Source organism: Momordica charantia, assembly GCF_013281855.1.
Source record: "Momordica charantia cultivar OHB3-1 chromosome 6 unlocalized genomic scaffold, Mcharantia_2.0 BLBB01000006.1, whole genome shotgun sequence".
Classification (NCBI taxonomy): domain Eukaryota; kingdom Viridiplantae; phylum Streptophyta; class Magnoliopsida; order Cucurbitales; family Cucurbitaceae; genus Momordica; species Momordica charantia.
Genome location: NW_028275164.1, coordinates 29,077,702 through 29,097,546, shown reverse-complemented (window position 1 = coordinate 29,097,546; position 19,845 = coordinate 29,077,702). Strand labels below are relative to the sequence as shown.

General features: G+C 32.0%; 2 protein-coding genes across 4 annotated transcripts; one reads left to right on the top strand and one right to left on the bottom strand.

Moving 5' to 3' along the window:
• Positions 1-299: 299 nt before the first annotated feature.
• LOC111025975 (protein DMR6-LIKE OXYGENASE 2) lies at positions 300-3,961 on the top strand. Its single transcript, XM_022303924.2, has 4 exons — positions 300-605; positions 1,545-1,792; positions 2,867-3,188; positions 3,525-3,961. The coding sequence occupies exons 1-4, from the start codon at positions 372-374 to the stop codon at positions 3,768-3,770; spliced, it is 1,050 nt and encodes a 349-aa protein (XP_022159616.1). The 5' UTR covers positions 300-371; the 3' UTR covers positions 3,771-3,961.
• A 5,526-nt stretch (positions 3,962-9,487) lies between these two features.
• On the bottom strand, positions 9,488-13,352 carry LOC111025992 (metal tolerance protein 1). Of its 3 annotated transcripts, none has more exons than XM_022303952.2 (2): positions 13,066-13,352; positions 9,488-11,117 (listed from the first exon to the last, which is right to left on the bottom strand). In XM_022303952.2, the coding sequence occupies exon 2, from the start codon at positions 11,115-11,117 to the stop codon at positions 9,813-9,815; it is 1,305 nt and encodes a 434-aa protein (XP_022159644.1). In that variant the 5' UTR covers positions 13,066-13,352; the 3' UTR covers positions 9,488-9,812. The 3 variants fall into 3 exon arrangements, with proteins under 3 accessions (XP_022159644.1, XP_022159643.1, XP_087982118.1); XM_022303951.2 differs by having other exon boundaries at positions 13,061-13,351; XM_088125992.1 differs by lacking the exon at positions 13,066-13,352 and adding an exon at positions 11,354-13,029.
• Positions 13,353-19,845: the final 6,493 nt, after the last annotated feature.

Below are 19,845 nucleotides of genomic sequence, written 5' to 3'. Positions count from 1 at the left end.
ATTTTTCTTTTTTAAAATATATATAAATAAAAGAATCCTTATCTCATGTCCGATATATATTTTTCTAGAAAAAAAATATCTACAACAAAGATTTGGAATTGGACCAGGTTGAAAACATGAGGTAAATATTGGTGGAAGAATAATAATAATGAGTGGCATTAAAAGATTTCTCCTTCCCAACCAATTAGGCCACGGAAAATTGGAGACACATGTGAGAGGATGACGTAATAAACATGACATCAGCACAGGAAACACGCGGCATAGGCATATTGTTGTTATATAAGTGAATTGGAGGGAGGATTTGTTAGCCATTGGAGTTGCAGAGCTGTTGTGTGGTGTGACCAATTTTGGCTAAATTTTGAAGTGCAGTCATGGCCGCCACCCCCAAGGTGCTTCTGGCGGATCTTGCCGCTTCCGGCATCACCTGCCTCCCTTCCCGATTCATTCGGCCCGTCTCTGATCGTCCCAACTCCTCCGACGTCCACCAACCATCGTCGGACGGCTCCTCTTTCCCCCTCATTGACCTCCAAGGCCTCCACGGCCCTGCCCGTCCCGATATCCTTCGACAAATCGGACACGCCTGCAAACACGACGGTTTCTTTCTGGTAATCAAGTTTTTGTACTTTTAGATTTCGTATCTATTTTAGTCATTAAACTTTCTTACGAGGAGCTTAGAATGCAGGTTAGTATTTTTATTGAAAAATATTTTAAAAAAACTTTGACTCTTTAAAAAAAACTTGACTCTTTAATGGTGGGTGGGAAGTACGAGATTGTTTAAGGGGTAATTTTTCAATATTTAACTCCTCTAGGAGTAATGACCAATCTTGTCTTTGTCGTCCCTTTGTAGTATGTTTAACACCTAGAGAGATAAATACAAAAATAAAAATCTTTTATAAAAATTTATCCAATTGTTAATTTCTCAACGGTGATGAGGACAGAATTTGGTCCTCACCGAGTAAAATATTTTCCATTCTTATCAAAGGTTTAGAATTTTTGATGCCGACCTTTATTTAAATTTTATTAAAAATAATTAATAATATCTAATTTCATGAATTTATAAATAAAATAAGCTATAGTTTATAAACCTTTGAAATGGATCAAAGGACAACAATATATGCGCATGAATCGAAAAAAAAAGCCTTTTTTTCAAATTCAAAATAGTAGGACGGTGGTTACACCATTTAAAAGTAATTAAATATTATGGAGCTTGAGTGCATGCCCAGTGCCCACGGAACCAAAGGAGAATTCTGTTAACATATTTAGTATATAATAGAAAGTTTTCCAAAATTGAGAGGCTCGCTCGATCCATAGATCCGCTCCAGATTATTATACGGGAAAGATTCCAAATCGAAGAAAAACCACCGTCCAAAACAAAAGAACCCACCACTGTGTTCAAAGTAGTTACAATGACTTCAATTATACAAAAACACCCTTCAAATAAATCTCCGTCCCAGGAGATATATGTACCACTTAGTTGCCTTAAAATAGAGAATTTGAATAATTAGGAGGAATATAATTATGGATGAATTGGTGTTTGAGAGCAGGTGAAGAACCATGGGGTGCCGGAGAAGATGATCGGCAGAATACTTGGGTTAGCCCGGGAATTTTTCCGGCTGCCGGAAAGTGAGAGAATGAAGAGCTATTCGGAAGATCCGACGAAAACGACGAGGCTGTCGACGAGTTTCAATGTGAAGACAGAGAAAGTATCGAACTGGAGAGATTTCTTGAGACTCCATTGTTACCCTGTGGAGCTTTATGCTCATGACTGGCCCTCCAATCCACCATCCTTCAGGTAACACCTTCCCATCATCCATTATGTCTTTTCAGATCATTCTAAGTTAACCTCCTTCGGGCAATTATCTCCGATGTTTATTAAATCAAATGTTTATTTAGGTAACAAATCATATTAAACAGGATTTTTCTTTTTTCTTTCTTTAATAAATTGAGATTTTATTTTATTTTTATATGAATCAGGTCAAGCCACCTATTTTCAAAGTATTTATGAATTCGAATTTCTATTTCTACGTGTAACAACGGTGCTACTCATCGATATCAAGAGAATTGATTCTTAATCTCAAGTGGTAACTATTTCTTTTATTATTATTCAAAAACTAATCACAATTAGTCAGAAGAATTGATTCTTAATCTCAAGTGCTTAACTAATTTTTTAAAATTGTTATTGAAAAGCTATTACAATTAGTTTATTAAAAGATTACACGAGGTAAGTACTTTTGAATAAAATAAAAATCGAATATCTAAAGCTTTTGATAACATTTTTTATTTTAAAAGTTAAATCTATTAGTATTTTATTCTTTTCACTTTCCAAAACTGTTTCAATTACAACTCGTTATTTAAAAGGTTACGTGAGTACTTTTTGAATAGAATAAAAATCGAATGTCAAAAAGCTCTTGATATAACTTTTTTTTTAATTTCAGAAATTAAATTTATTACATATTAATTTTTTAACACTCCGAATCAACTTAAGAAGTTCACGTAAGTACTTTTTGAATTAATTATAAATCGAATATCTAAAGCTCTTGATAACTTTTTTTAATTATTATTTAGTTTTTTTTTTTAATATATAGTAAGAACTATTTTTGGTCTTTCGAATTTTACTTATAATATTATTTTGGCATGAATTTTAAAAAGCTACAATTTAGCCCTAGATTTTTGAGGAATATGTCCAAGAAGTCTTTTTGACTAATAATAATAAAGCCATTAGTAGTCACCTGGAAGTCTAACAAGACTCTTTACATAGAAGCTAGAGGACCAATTCTGAAAGAAACAAGATAAACTTGGTGCTAACTCAAAAGATATACATTCTTTTTTGTTGTAATATCATTTTAGCTTCACTTATGTTATATAGAAAATACGTGGCCGAGTACTGCACCAGTGTGAGAGAGTTGACACTAAACCTACTCGAAGCCATTTCAGAGAGTTTAGGGTTGCCAAAAGACTCCATAACTAATTCAATTGGGAGCCATGGTCAGCACATGGCCCTCAACTACTATCCGCCATGTCCACAACCAGAGCTCACCTATGGCTTGCCCGGCCATACTGATCCCAACCTCATCACTCTCCTCCTCCAAGACCAAGTTCCCGGCCTCCAAGTCCTTCGCGACGGTGCTTGGGTCGCCCTAAACCCCATCCCGAACACCTTTATCATCAACATTGGTGACCAAATGCAGGTAACTAACATCGTCTATATGTTTAATATTAATTTGTTTAGCATAACTATTAGAAGCATATAATTTGATATTAGTTTGTTTAATAACAAAATTGTTAAAATGATGAGTTTAGTTTTTGAACTTTTAAGACTGTGTCTAATATGTGTAAGTCGATTTTGTGTATAATATATTTTTGTACTTTGAAAGTGTCTAATAGATGTGAGAGCTTTTAATCTTGTACCTAATAGGTTGGTGGTGTCCTTTTTAAGATCCACCGAACCTATAAGAAACAAATTGTTATCAAGTTCATCCACCAATTGTCTGAAAGTGTATTTTCTATTTGATTATTTTGCTCAGGCATTGAGTAATGACAAGTACAAGAGCGTGCTTCATCGGGCTGTTGTGAATAGCACAAAGGAGCGAATATCGATACCGACGTTTTACTGTCCATCACCGGAGGCAGTGATCGGGCCGATCAAGGAGCTACTCAACAATGAACATGAAGCCGTGTATAGAAACTTTTCTTATTCTGAATATTATCAAACGTTTTGGAATGAAGGACTTGCAACTGAAAGATGTTTAGATATGTTTAAGGTTACCTAAGGATTTCATTTCAATCACATTGGTCCCAACACTCTAGTTCAATAGTTCAACTTTAGTCATTGATGACAAATTTGCATTTGCATTGATATATTGTGGGGTCTTTTTTCTTTGATATTTTCTCTCTAGCTTCTGGGCTCTCTATGTCTCTTTCGTTAGCTTACGAGAATCGCTAAACTTATCCACTTTCTTAATCGGGTTCTTGTTGGTTTGCTTCTCTCTTGTCTCCAATATAGAATCGTCTTGATATATTTTCTTGATTCAATTAAAAAGTTTGTTACTGAAACTATAGAGTTGTGTTTATCTAATCCTAAAATGTTTCTAATAAATTTTTGAACTTTAAAATTTATATTTAGTACTCCTCTATCGTTAATTTTGTTAGTTTAACATTTACATGGTCGGATGACTATATTATAATATATGATACGTTAATTTAATTTCAGACAAGTTCAAACATGTAAATAAATTGAATTAAAAACAAAAACTTATTATATAGCTATAACTTTGAAATTTTAGCATTAAAAAACTTTTTAAAGGGTTGGCTTTGATATACCTAAAGAGTTTATAAATTGTAATTTAACCTTTTCAAATTATTAGGTCTTTAGGCTACCTTTTTTTTCTCTTTCAAACCAAATGTACTTCGTTAATATCAAAGAATTGCTACTCTGAGATATATATATTTTTTCATATTTTTCGATTTTTTAATAATATAATAAAAATGTTAGGTTTTCAGGTTGATGTCCAACACATTTAACGTAAATGACAAAAAATTAAATACATTTCTATCATTTAAGTTAACGGTAGATTACCAACTTTTAAAATTTATATCGTGAATTTGAACAGATTAAGGTACATATTTTAATGAGAGATTGTAAGTTGGAACCCGAAGAAAAATACTTGTATTATTTTTATTATTATTTTAATAGCAAAGAATGACATGGTTACAGCTTACAATTCGTTCTGGAAAATGGCATATTGGGAATAGGAAAGAAAAGAAAAAGGCTGAAAGTGGTGGGCCCTAGCCCCAGTTGCAACCCACGTGGCATGCCCAGTCAACTGACAACAACAACAACGTCAGAGAGCAGCAGTGTGATGATGTCAGTATAATGACGCCAGTCCATCAAAAAATTAAACGGTAAAATTTGATACTTTCCTTCAAATTTTCGACAATTTTAATTTTAATTTGAAGTCCGTTTGTTGTAGCAGGGGTCCAGTCTGTACTGTACATGCATGGGTTTGTCCATATATAAGAAACAAAGTGTATTTTCAATTTATTATTTTGTCTAGGCATTGAGTAATTGACCGATTATCCTTTCTTATGCAATAACGAATTTCTTTGAAAAAAAAAAGGTAAGTTATCTACATTGATATAACCCTTTATTTTAAGGGTAAATTAGTATTAATTTGTACTATTTTTAGTTTAGTTTTGTAACCCTATACTTTATATTTCGTATTTCGTATATTTGGCAGCCGAAATTGTGAATATTCATTTAGCATACTCCATAACTATATAACTTATCAAAACCGTAAGTTTTGTTACAAAATACTTTGTTTTGTGACAAGAATAGGGCAGTGCACAACACGACCACTCCTGTGAGATTTTCAGAAAGCCTAAAACGCGAGTTTTGAAGACGTTTTGACCAATTCTTTTGTTCAACTTCTTTTGACCAAGCCTAGTCAAAACTGTTGGTTTGTCGGTTTTACTGTACTCAAATCTCCCAATTCTTAGCCTCCAAATCCCACAGATTGCTCAATCATCCAACTAATCTTCAAAGCCCTATAAATCTAACAAGGAATGGAGCTTCTGGGGGCCTTCAAGAGAGATATATTAGATCAGTTGTTTTAATTCTGATCATTTAATTTGTTAACTGATGTAATTATTATTGGGTTGTTTATGAAATACCCCATTTAGCTCTTCTTCTGCAGGACTCCTTTGTTGGCCCATTCTCGAAAATCATGCCCAAATTTATGTGTTCCCACTCATTTCTTTAAGACTGATTTGGTTTGGTTGGCCACAGTAGACCAAAGTTTGGTTCCTCCATCCTATCCTCCGTAAGTCTTTTGTTTGGATCTCGTCCTCAGAAAACAGGGAGACAATAACTCACTCATCATAACTAAGGATTTAAATACGGGAAGCAGGTGAGTTTCCTGAGAGAAAGAGGGATATTTTGTACACGGTTTTTGTGCTACATAACGTCGAATCACTCCATGTCTCAATGAAATATGCCACCTAGAAAAGTCAACCAATTTTTAGTCTAATTCTCAAGAGAAAAATGAAAATAGCCAGAGTCTAATGGCATCCTGTCACTTCATTATATACGTAGGTATAACATATCTTCACAGAAATTAGAGATTTGAGCATTAATACGCATAGAGGTCTCCACCATCATTTGAAGCATAGTCAGTTTCATCTCAAAATTGTTCGCTTGAATCGTGTGTTTTTAAATAGTGGAGTATATCTCGTTTACGTTCGGCAATACATAATCTCTAATGTCTTTGTACACAGTTTTTGTGTTACATAACGCCGAATCACTCCATGTCTCAATCAAATATGCCACCTAGAAAATTCAACCAATTTTTAGTTTAATTCTCAAGAGAAAAATGAAAATAGCCAGAGTCTAAATGGCATCGTCTGTCACTTCATTATACATGTAGGTATAACATATCTCCACAAAAATTAGAGATTTGAGCATTAATATGCATAGAGGTCTCCATCATTTGAAGCAAAGTCAGTTTCATCTCAAAATTGTTCGTTTGAATTGTGTGTTTTTAAATAGTGGAATGTATCTCATTTACGTTCGGCAATACATAATCTCTCAAGGTTTTGTTTAGGTTTTGTTTTGGATCTTCTGTCATTCTCTCTAGATGCACACTCTCTTTTCTTTCTATTACGAGATTTCAATAATTGAATCTTTTTTTTCGTCATCAACAAACCGAAGATTTTCAACCAGCTCAAAGTTGAAAGCTTCAAAGACTTCATCAAGCTACAAATCGAAAACTTTATCGAGTTGTATAGTCGAAGAACTTCATCAAGTTCAAAGCCGACTTCAAATACTCTTTACAAACTGCAAGCCGAAGAACTTCATCAAACTCGATAGTCGAAGAACTTTCATTAGGCTACAAGTCTAAAAACTTCATCAACTAATCGAAGCCTTCAACAATCTTAAAGCCGAAGATCTCCGAAATCATTCAATAAGCTAATAAGCTAGAAATTGAATGCATCAATCCTTAGCGTTCATTAACCCTCAAATCAAGTTCATTAGTTCGATTTTCTATTTACTAAAATTCTTCACGAACAATTGCCATAGCGTTCATTAACCCTCAAATCAAGTTCATTAGTTCGATTTTCTATTTACTGAAATTCTTCATGAACAATTGCCACAGTGCTTAGGCATTATAATTTAATTATTATTATCTTTTAAAAATTTCCTTTCTTCTTTTGCTTGGAAAACTTCTAAAGTGGCCTCCAAGAATAATCTTTCTTCACCTATAAAAATAAATTAAAAACAAAAATTAACATTAAATAAACTTCACTTACTTTGACTATGAAAAACAACATAAACAAAATATGATAAATGAATATGAAATTCACTTATGATACCAACGAACTTAGCATTTTGCTTATAGTCAAACAAAAAATAAAATAAAACTCACAAAACAAGCAAGCTTCAAAAGTTAGAATATTAAAATCAAAGAAAAATTCAAGAGATCAAAGTTACAATCAAGTTTCACTCGATGTGAGCGTGCTAAGCTTCACTTGCTTTGAAATCTTTTAAAAAAGAGAAGCTTTATTCAAATCATAACTCGCTCGAACTAGATTTTTTTTTAATGTGGGATCCTTCACATGCCTCCTCACGTGGCTCTTTTGGTTAATTTATCGATCTTGACCGGATTTTATTTTTGAACTAGATGTTCGTTTGAACTTTTTGAGCTCTAATGTTATATCAATATTTATGAGATTTCATTTCAAAAACACATCTTTTTTTTATCTTTTATTGGGATTCGAGCATAGATCTTCATGGTTGCAACATAAAATCTTGATTTTTTCAGGATTAAGAGGTTGATAAGTGGATTTTAATAACGAAAATTAAGCAATCGGATTTTTATTTTTTATTTTTAAGAATTAAGTTTATAAACACTATTTCCACCCATGTTTCTATATTTTGTTATCTATCTCCCATGAATCATTCCACGAACTTTCCGTCTCTTTTTTTTTCCTTTTTAAATAAATATCTATTAAATTTATGGTGGTGGGTCATTTTCTCTCCTTAGAAATTTATCCTTTTATTATATTGCTAGCATGAACATAATTCATCACTAAATGACATATATTCTTTTCCTTCAAGTTGGAGATTCAAATTCTCATACCAAAAAAATCATAGTAACATTTTAATTCATGAAACTATGTATAAAATTATCGTTTAAATTATCATATTCAATATTAATATATTGATTAATCTTTAGAGATAAACAAATCAAAAAGCTTTGGCATTATGCGATTAAAAATGTAGGCTCGTACGAGTGCTAATGCTACATATGGTTGAGAAGAATGGAAGTGATTAATATAAGAGTCGTTATAATTAGATTACCTGTAGATGATTTGGATTTATATTCATTTAATTAGAGAATACGATAAGATAGAAGCACACTTAATAATACTATTCTAAATTAAGGTAAATACAAATTTAGACAAAAAATAAAATGAAATTAGTGGAGTTTGGTATAGCTTTTGAAAGTAGTATTTTTAAATAAAACATTTTTAATCATATATATATATATATAGTGAGTTTAAAATGACGGATTTTTTTAAAAATAATGTTTTTTTAAAAAACAAATGACACAAATAATATAGGTTTGAAAGTATTTTCAAAAGTAGGGTAATGAAATCGCAGTCATTGGATGCGATTTCAGGTAAATCGCATTTAATGGCTGCGATTTTAGGTCGAAATCGTAGCCAATGATTGCGAATTTGTGAAAGTCGCAGTCATTGGCCGCGACTTCGGCATGACATGGCTTTAAGGATGCCACGTGTTGGGCATACAGTTGCTGCGAGTTATATATGCTATATATATTATTTTGTCACTGGATTCAATGGTAAGAATTGTGCACCATAGGTCATAAAGGTCATATCAACCCTCTATTCATGGATTCGAATCCTTTAATATTTTATTCGTAAAATAAATAAAAGACTAAATAAATAAATATATAAATATTTTAAATGAAAATTGCGTTCATTGTAGAAAGTCGCGTACATTACTTTCCATAAATAGAAATTGCATACAATGTACGCGACTTTGACTTTACAATGTACGCGATTTCCTTGCTGAATCATTCTTCGAGGTTCACCTCATCTATGTCATCTTGATACCTAAATCGCATCCATTATATGCAATTTTTGACTTTGACTAGAACCTAACCTATTTTTGTCAATAGTTTGAATGTATAACTTAATTTTGTAATTTTTTATTTCTACTACATTTATTTTGTTATTATTTTTAAATATACATTATTTTTGTAATTAATTTTTTAAATTACATTATTCTTAAACTTTCTCCTAAAATGACTGACTTTTTTTTAAATACTCTTAAAAGGGAAAATACTCTCTCTTAGAGCCCTTTTAGTATTTTAAAAATGTTAAAAGTACTTTTGGTAATGCAACCAACCCCCATTACATTTTTTTAAAAAAAAAAGAGCTAAAAGCACATTTTATCATCTAAAAATTGAAAAAAATCAAGCCAAACTCTCTCTAATTGTTTCTGAAATAATCAGAAGTACTTTTACTTAACATAACCAAACACTATGACAAAATAGGAAAAAAAAAAAAAGAAAAAAAAACACTTTTTGGGTCAAAAGTTACACATTAAAGCACTTTTAAATGACCCCTTAGCTAGCCAACTTTCAATTTCCCCTACCAAAATAATTCCACTTAATAGCAACTTTTTTTCCTTCTTCATAAGATGACATAAGAAGAGAATGAAGAAGACATTAAATACTTGAGACAGATCTTCCCTTTAAACCATATCTACAAGCATTCTGATTCAAACTCTAAGATCTTTGGCGCTCTATCTGAATTGTGACATGACTGATGTTGTATTCTCTCTTGATGTAATCTATGACCTTGTCCAGTACCATGTCTGCATTTGCCTCTGGCTTTACTATAACATGGCATGCCAATAGAACCTTCCCCACAGTTATGGCCCAGATGTGCAATTCGTGGATTGCAACTACCTCGTCCATCTCGCACAGACCCTTCTCGAGCTTTGTCGCATCGATCTCTCGAGGCGTGCTCTCCATCAGAACCTCTAGGATGTTCCGCAGCATTTGGATTGTTGTGCAGAGCACAATTGCAGAGAAAATGAGAGTGCATATCAGATCCAGGATCTTGTATTTGGGATTGTACCATATGATTGCCCCGCCGATCATCACTCCGATGCTTTGAATGGAGTCTCCAAGTACGTGAAGATAAGCACCTTGTACGTTTATGTTTCGTTGTTTCTTTGGCTTCTCGGTACCCTTTTGGGAATGACTTTCATCTTTGTAGTAACTCTCAAGCAAGGGTGCAGTTGTGTCTACCTCGTGGGTGTGAACATGATCGTGCTTAGCAGCGTTACTGGTAGCTCCCTCTTCTTCGTGGTGATGATGGTGATGCGTGGTAACACTTATCCCGTGGTGATGCCTGTTGGTATGATCTTCGTGACCATGCTCGTGGCTGCCATGACCATGCTCGTGGCTGCCATGACCATGCTCATGGTCGTGCCCACCATGTCCATGACTGTGACCATGAGAGTGAGCATGGCCATGTTCATGACCAAGCAGCAGAGCCATAGCTATGTTAACAACTAACCCGAAGGCAGAAACAACAAACATGAGCAACCCCTTGACTTCTCCAGGACCATTGATAAGTCGGATGATAGCTTCGTAAACAAGAATTCCAGCAAGAAGCCATATCATCTGAATGGAAACGAGGGCACCGAGTATTTCAATTCGGAAGAAACCATACGACTGGCGTGGAGTTGCCTCCCAGCCCGATGCCCAGAGTGAGAACAAAGAAATGGCAAAAGCAGCAACATCTGACAACAAATGAGCAGCATCAGTCAATATAGCAAGACTGTTTGCCTTAATACCTCCAACTACTTCTACACTCATGAAAACAATGCAGAGAACAACTGCTATAAAAAGCTTCCGCATGGACGCTGACCGCTCCTTCGCATCTTTCGAACTATTTTTCGCATCTGAGAATCCACACGGTGCATCCCCACAAATTTTACTTCCAGTGATGCTCGGCCCTACAGCTTGCACATCCCCACATACTTCAATTATGTGACCGTGATCGTGACTTTGCACTTCCATCTGCAATTGGATAAGAAAAGATGTTTAAAGGATAATTGAAGATATCAATGCAGAAATACGAAAGACGGACATATTATCAGGATAATAAACTAATAATCATATTTACAACTACAAGGTCAGGCTCAAAAGCAGGGGCATAAGAACCTCAGTTCTGTTGGTATGAATAGTATTCTCAGTCCTACAAGTCAAATTTAAAATGAAAAGATATCTATTACATCAAGAACTTAACACAACACCTTCCACGATTCATCAACATGGCAATGTCACATGTTGACCCCTATGTCGGATCAACTTATCAACTGAACTGAATCTTCCATGAATTGTAGAGTAGAAATAAACTCGACTTTGATATTACTTATGAGGCTAATGTATTCTCAATTTTGAGAGCCATCTGGAAAGTTGACCATTTCCCTCAGCATATGTAAAATCAATACAAATAATGTAAACAATCCTTCTTAAAAAAATAATAACTTTGAAAGTCCACACAAATCATTTCAAAGAGATCTCAAGGTAAAAAATTAAATATGAGAGAGAGAGAGAGATTAAAAAACAAAATTGAAGATGTGAGAAAAGAATGAAAAGTGAAGAGAAGCATCCAGAATAATGAAAAATTAACCAGCTCAATTCACACTACAGGACTTCAGTAGTGGCTGAAAAATTATAATTCCCAAAACAATTACATATTCGAAGAGCGTGATTAGGTTGGGGGCTGGAGGAAGGGAGGTGCAAAGTCCATTCAACAGGAACTCAGTCCTTCAGATGAATAAAGTAAGTTATTAAGTCAGAACTAAAGTAGAAACAAAATGAACGTTTACTTCAGACGTGAGAATTTGAGAAGGGAAAAGGGAGAAACAGAGAGAGAAGAACTAATTGCACCATGAAGACAAAAATCTATGCTAACAGCTAATATATTATGATAGTGATTGAAATCTCTGAATCAGACTGTCTGCTAGTCCATCCACAGAATAAACATCTAGACCGTTATCTGTTCAGTGAGCAGTGAGTTGAGAGGAGATTGAATCTGGTCGTTCTCCTGCAATAATACCTTAAGGAACAATTCTGGTTTTAGACTTCAAAATAAATAACTAGAGAACAAGTTGGGGAGACAAAACAATACTGCCCCTAAAGGCAACAATCTTTTGGGTGTTTATACCAAAGGAAAAGAAGTCATCACAGGACACTTCAGTAGTCATACAGACAAAATAAAGTGTTACCAGAGAAATATTTGTTTTGAAAGAAATTGATATTGATTTAGCATCCAATTCATCAGTTTATGAGCATGGTGATGGCACAGAGGACCACACATTTGCTGGCCGGTGTTGCAGCTCTGTGGAACGGCCGTGGGGGAGGGATACCCCGCACCGCCACTGCTGCTGACTCCAGTGAAAAGGAGGGCAGATCCAGAGAGAGAGAAGGGGAGGGAGCAGATCAAGAGGGAGAGGGGGAAGGGTGGGGGGCGGCTGAGAGTTTGAGGGAGACCTCCCCTCAGCATTGGAAACATAATAAGCTTCATTATATCAGAGGCAGACCTCCCCTCAGCAAGCAAACACAGAGAGTAATGTTCAGCAACGAAGCAAAACACAGAGAAAATCCCTCAATCAGAGATTTAAAGAACAAGAACAAGAATAACTCAAGTGAAGATATCACCAAAGAAATTCATAGCACAAAAACCTAACACTATTTGTGGATCAAATCAACATTACAGCCAATGAAATCCATGTAAAATTACGACACCCCATCAAGGCGAATCACTTTAGAGAGAAGCAAAATTAATAAAACCAGAAAAGAAACGAATAAAAATCCAAAACCCAATACGCTTATCTAAGAAGGGATTGCTAATGAATATTCGCAGGATCTTAAAGGGCATCAGAAACACCAGACAGATTCCATATGATTAAAATAAGAACAGTGAACCAGAATCTCAGAGAAAAATGGAGAGAGACCTTACTAAAATGCCGATATACTCTGGAATTGAAGAGTATAGGCAGAAGGGTATCTCTTCAAACGAGCGCCAAAGAGGAAATATGAGCGGCCGTCGAGCTTTTTGGGTTTCTGTAGACGTAGTGACTCTGAAATTGCAGCAGTGATCTCGCCTTTTAAATTTTGGACGTAAGGAGAAAATCAAAAATATAAATGGTTCTGTAAGAAGAAACTGTGGGACTGTAAATGGATTAAAAAACTTCCCGATTCCAACTCTTCCTTTTCCAACTCTTCTTGAAAAATTATGGAAATTCGAAAGCGAAACGATGGCTTTCCTGTTCCCAAAATTCAATCGACTTTCTTGACGAACTTTCGTGGTTCAAAATTTAATTTTCTTTTATATGACCAAAACAAATTTATAAGAATAATATATTAAAATCAATTAAATTACATCGAATTCCTTCCCCTACACTGCACATGAAAAAATTAAGTTTGAGTGGGTGAGTTTAGATGGTTTAAAATTTCAAAAAAAAAAAAAAAGATGGTCTAAAATTTCATATTTAAAGAAAGATAATTTTTATTGAATTTTAAACTCAAAATTTGAGAAATTTAATTTTCTCTTTTGAAAGATTTTATAATTCAAAACTAAAAATCTTTTCATTATATTTTTCCAAATCTTTTAGGAGATTGATTATTTGAGCTTTTAGAAATAGGGAAAGATAAGAAATCTCAAAATCCTATTTTAACAATACCCGCACACCGAATCTTCAGAAAAATTAAATTTTTGTAATTTCTCATTTGAACAAAAAAAAATAATAATAATTTACTTCGAATAGAGAAATATATTAAGAGGATACAATTATCTGTTTCTTTTAAATAATTATAGCAATTGAAAACTCATATAGAATTATTCGGATGGTCTTATCGAAATTGTAAGATAATATTAGGGAAATATTCCACTCTCTTTATTCACACTATAATTTTAATTTTATAGATATTTTTTATTGTTTGTAGACTCTTCTTTTAATATTATATCATAAAAATCAAGTGGATTTAGACAATTTCATCTTTCTTAATCTGTTGGTTGTTTTTTTTTTATTTTCTTTTTAATTTTTTTTTGTTACCAGTACTTATCTTGATAATATCATTTTAGAAAGAAATTAGGAAGAAAAGGGGGTTAAAATATAGTTGGTACTTGTAATTTATGCCTCATTTTTTATTTTCTTTAAAAAAAAGTTATATTTTAGTCCATTCAATTTTTTTAATATAAATTTCACATTTAATCTTTGCTGTAAAAACTAAAAATTAATATCTGACATCTATGACTTTTTTATTATTGAAGCATGCATGAATCATGACATCTACGATTTTAAATTTAAATATTTTCAAAATTTTCAAGCAAAATCGCACAACCTTTTTCCTTTTTTCTCTTATTATTAAAATCTCTCTCTACTAAAAAAAATTTAATCTTTAGTTACCAAAAAAAACAAATCTTATATTTACTTTTTTTTTAATTAAGATTAGCATCTCTAACATTTTGATCGATGATATACACTTCAATGAATTTAGTTATGTTCATGCTATCAACATGATGTTATAAATTTTATTTTTATTTTAATTTTCATATTATAAACTATTAAATATACATGGATGCTCAATAATTATAAAATATAATAGGTACAATCTCAACATATAATTCTCTCTTTATGAGGGGTGTAGGTTTAAATGAATCTCTCGTAATTGTGGTGTAATATATTAAAAATAAATAAAATAAAACTAAACAAACCATACTATCTTTTTATATATAAAAAATTGAAGTCGATTTTTAACCATACAAGTTAAATGGGATGTGTGACATATTCATTTTAAAAGATAGCTTGACCACGTTAAAAGCACAATGTATTTTTACTTAATATTAAAATTATCAATTTTTTCTAAAGAATAAAATTTCATTAGAAAATTTGAGTTTGTGTGGGGTAGTTCTCTCATTACAGAAAGAAAGTTAAAATTATCTGTGGAAAGAAAAAGACAACCCACTCTAAGAATAAAACAGCAAAAAGGTGGGAAAAAGGACAAAAGAGAGAGGAAAAAAAATTAGTGGTTATTTTTTTTTCTTATTCATGTATTTTCAAATATATTAACTAGTTAAATTTTCTTTTTTTACATTCAGACTGTCCAAATCAGTTTATACACAGACTAATCTCATATGACAGTAATTGATAAAGAATGAACAAACCACCACTCAACCCAAAAGCTTAAACTGATAGATTGGATAAATTTAATTCATTTATATGGATTCTAATAAGTTTGTACGGCTAGTCACTCTTAGTTTGTTATAATTTTAAAAAACATCAATAAAATTGTATTGTCTTCCTCTAATTTTCCCTTGTTCAATTTTATAAATAAAAAAGGAAATTGTTTTTAACTTCATCTGTATTTGTTGATTTGATATCCTTTTTAAAAGAAATAGCAAATTGCATAAAACTCTCTTTGAACTATACTTTACTTTTTTCCGAAACAGAAAATCGCCAATGCAAAAGGAAACAAATTAAAGTGATCGGAACATCTTCTTCCATTAACTATACTGATTGTGATATATAGTTATAGCTATAAACTTAGCATTATAAAAATTAAAAAAAAAAAAAAAAAGAAAAACCCAAATATGTCATGTGACTATGACATAATAATAAATCTTCTTCATGCACGAACAGCAGACACCAAAAATACCACTGTTAAATTGTTAGCTTTTAATAATTAATTTAAAGCTTTCAATTTTATTTATTTCCTTGCATTTTCGATACATGAAAAATACTTTTTTCTTTTTCTTCACATCTAATAAGTATTGCTCAATTTTACCATTTACTTATAGTTAAAGTTTTTTTTTAGTATTTAATTTCAGAGTTTTAAGTTTTGAGAGATTTTATCAAATTGGAACAAAACATATTTGGAAGAGATGTTATTTTATAATTACTTATTTTTAATTAAATTTCTAGATCTAAAAGCCTTTTAAATATCTCTCCAGATTCTCAATATACAACATATTTGATATATTTTACTCTCTCTCGAGTAATTGGTCAAAAGAATGATGTTTTTTATTGTGGAGCTTTGAACTCAACCTCTGGATGTCGAGTGTTTTGAGCTACACAACGTTTCAATTTGAATGGTTGTATTCTATAGAGATAGACCAAAGAATATCTGCTGGAATGTTGGTTGATAAAGAAATTCACACTGCACATGACTTGAATCTCCTTAAAGAGAGCGAGATAGCTACACCTCGACCTAATTATTAATGTATTTGTTTGTCAATATTTACTCCAATTATCTCTGTTATTTGTAATTCTTCTGCACTGCACTGATACTAATTTTATGATTAAATTTATTGTTAGTCATCCATTTATATTAGCTATAAATTGAAAAATTTTATCCTATCATAATGTGAGTAGATGTCGATCTTTCAATATATGATCTTTGACATTGAACGAACACGTCTACGTCTTGTTAGCACAAACCTTCGTCTACATGTAGCATCAACTAATAAAATGTCCTACATCATCTATTTATAGCCAACCTCTATCTACATGTAGAAACTTAATACACTCCCTCGAAGTGGTGTGCAAATTAAACACTAAGTAGTATTCAATGCACAACGTCTGTAAAGTACGTGTGCGTGCACTTGTACATCACCGTGTATCTAGCCATTCTTTATTTTCAGTGTTCGCACATATGTATTTGGTAGTATATTTAAAAATTGAATCTCAATTTAAAAAATCGGTCAACTTGTATTTAGCCATATATTTGTAAATTAGTAATAGTTACCAACTAAATATTTAGTTTAGTTTAAAATAATATTAATTAATCTATTAACATTTTTGTTATAAATTTTGTATAATTATTATTATATAATGCTATATAATTTATAATATATTATATTTTACCACAAAATGAATGTATTCATCGGAATTTTTATCTTCTTTTAATGTAATTCTGTATTTTAAAGTTTTAAATTAAAAATATGAAAACTTGTTTTTAAAATTTTCATTATTTTGGATCACAAAATTCAAAAAATATTGCTTGCAGATCAAATAGGGCCTTAACTACCTACCCCTCTATTTTTTATTTTTTTTATTTTTATTTATTTCTAGCAATATTTACCTTATTTATAAGGATGGTTCTATGAAAAATAAAATGGGACTCCTCAACGTTACTTCTTCCACATCTAGCCAGGGGATGTTATATCGGCCTAGATGTAAAGATTATAAAAATTAAAATTTAATCACTTTTATTTTAAATATACTAAAAAATGTAAACTTGATTGTAGGCCAACTAATTAAGATATTTATTCTTTTTCCTGTTTTACCGAAAGGTCACGAGTTCAAATCCTCACACTAATATGTTGTATTAAAAAAATTGACAATTAAAATTTTTAACGAAAGTACTAACAATTTTATTTTATAATTATATTTTTAAAACATAAATTATATAGAATTATTTTAGATCTAATAGTAGTGTTTAAATTAAAATTTTAATATAAATTATCCAACTGCTTCTTTTCTTTTCAATAAAAAAAATTTATACAACTGCCTGACAACTTTTTAATTTGAAAAAGAAAAATTATACAACTACCCAACAACTTTTTAATTATATTTAATGATAAAATTTTAAGTTTATATTATTTTAAAATTTAAGTTGGATTTAAAGTAAATAGTTAAAATTAAAAATTAAAATAGATATAAAATACAACAATTAATTTAATAGAATTAAATCTTTCACAAATTCAAATTACCTAAATCTATACTAAATTAATTAACTTGAACATAGCTTAACTAGTTAAAGATTAATTAAAGTTTCATAACTTCCGTTAGTTCGTGAAATAGAACCCATGTCCCAAACACCCCCTCTAAAGTATCGGAATATTTATGGACATTGCTCAATTTTAAAAGATATTTTTAAAAAGAGTAAATTTTAAATTCTGATCAATTTGGTTTTGCCAGGTCAGTTACCATATTAACAAATATTTAAAATTGTAAATTGTGAAAAGTATTTGGAATATTCTTCCAAACGTCCTTCCTACCAAATATTGATCCCTTTCCATCCTCACATAATTTCTATCATTTGTGTTAAGGTATCAAAGCGATCCGGAAAACCAACCTGACCCAAAGCGGTTCGAGTCGGTTCGATTTGGGTTTGTAGTAGTCAGCTCGGTCCAACATAATTGAAGGTTTCTTCTTTGAGTTTTGTGTGTTTTGTTCCTTCTCTTCTCCTTCCTTTTTTTGCAAGGGGTCAGAGGTCGACAACTACGACTTCTTTTAAGTTTTTTTCCTTAGCAGTTTTGTAGATCCACTTGGCCTGTCAGAAGTGTATCATAAAATAGAAACCCTAGGATTAGAAAGAAGAAGAAAAAAACCACCAGCAATCCGACCCGACCCGACTTGCTTCGTCCGAAAATTGAATCGGCTTGACACAATTATACCCCTAATTAATTTTGTGCAAAAACAATAATGTCTATTTTAGCTGTCACAACTTACCTTAAATCGAATATTATTTTCTTCTTTTAGAATATAAATATGAGGATTAATTGTTCATAATTAACGAGAGTAGAAATTGGAAATGATTTCGTTTTCAATTTGCTAATTTTGAAAAACAAAAACAAAATTTTAAAAACTGAGCTCCCCATTCGTACTTAAAAGAAAAAAAGACTTATGTTTTAGAAACTAAAATAGATAATAAACAAAGAGATACGTAGATAGAAATAGTATTTATAAGCTAAATAAAAAATAAACGAAATGGTTCTCAGACACAACTTAAGTAGTAGTAGTGTATTTCTATGGGTTTAACTCTACCCAAAACGTTTCATGCAAATTTTACTTTTTTAAAAAAATTATTTGTATTTAATTCCTAACTAAAGCAACGAAAATGCGTTCCCTCGCCAAAATTTTCAATTTGTCACTTTTCTTGCGATGAATACAATTTTCGTCACTTGGAAGTCCATTTTCTCATAGCACAAAACTATATATATTTAAAAAAGAATTTTAATAAATTAATGTAATTCATATAATGGTCATAACCACACCCATTCTGTCTAATACTTCATAAATTCAAAGATGAGATTACAACAACAAAAATGTATTTCTTTTATATGATATTGTAGGATGCCTATGAAACGGCTCCTCAAAGCCCAAAGGTTCATCTTCCCCTTCTTTCTCATAATATGGCCCTCATGAAAGTTGACGGGTCATTCAATGGAGGAAAACAATGCTTTTGCATTTGCACTATGGAGGTTGTATTGTCATACGATCTTACAATTGGTTCTTCTACCAGTTGCAACACTTCCGATGTATTCCAAATAAAACGTGTCTAGAAGATTTTCATGTTGTGCAATAGTTACCTACAATATTTAGAAGATTTTATAGATGAAGGACATGTCCCTCAATTGTTGCACATGTTTAACCCAAAAAAAGATGCTCATGATAGATGCTACATCGAGAGTCTCGCTTTTCGCCTCGACCAACAATTACTTCCTTACGACCTGAATCATGTTATCTCTCGAGTTTGGTTCCATCTTCATCAAACAAAAACCACGCCTCTCGAAAATTAACCTCTACTAAACCAAATTGGCAGAGTTCACCGATTTGACTAGGCCTACAAGGCTACAATTCAGTACTAATATTCCATATTTTCATGGGAACTAAAACAGGCAATAATGTCTTGCTATGATAGCATTGATGATAGCCCCACCACTTTATTTCCTTCAACATCGCAAAGAAAAGAAGCAAAAGGAAAGGTGAGAAGGATTTGACATTGGCCTTTG

Excerpts from the sequence above, each read along its gene's own strand:
- LOC111025992 (XM_022303952.2), bottom strand. The coding sequence starts at position 11,117 with ATGGAAGTGCAAAGTCACGATCACGGTCACATAATTGAAGTATGTGGG.
- LOC111025975 (XM_022303924.2), top strand. The coding sequence starts at position 372 with ATGGCCGCCACCCCCAAGGTGCTTCTGGCGGATCTTGCCGCTTCCGGC. Across the intron at positions 1,793-2,866 it reads TCCAATCCACCATCCTTCAG|AAAATACGTGGCCGAGTACT; the intron begins GTAACACCTTCC and ends TATGTTATATAG. Across the intron at positions 3,189-3,524 it reads ACATTGGTGACCAAATGCAG|GCATTGAGTAATGACAAGTA; the intron begins GTAACTAACATC and ends TATTTTGCTCAG.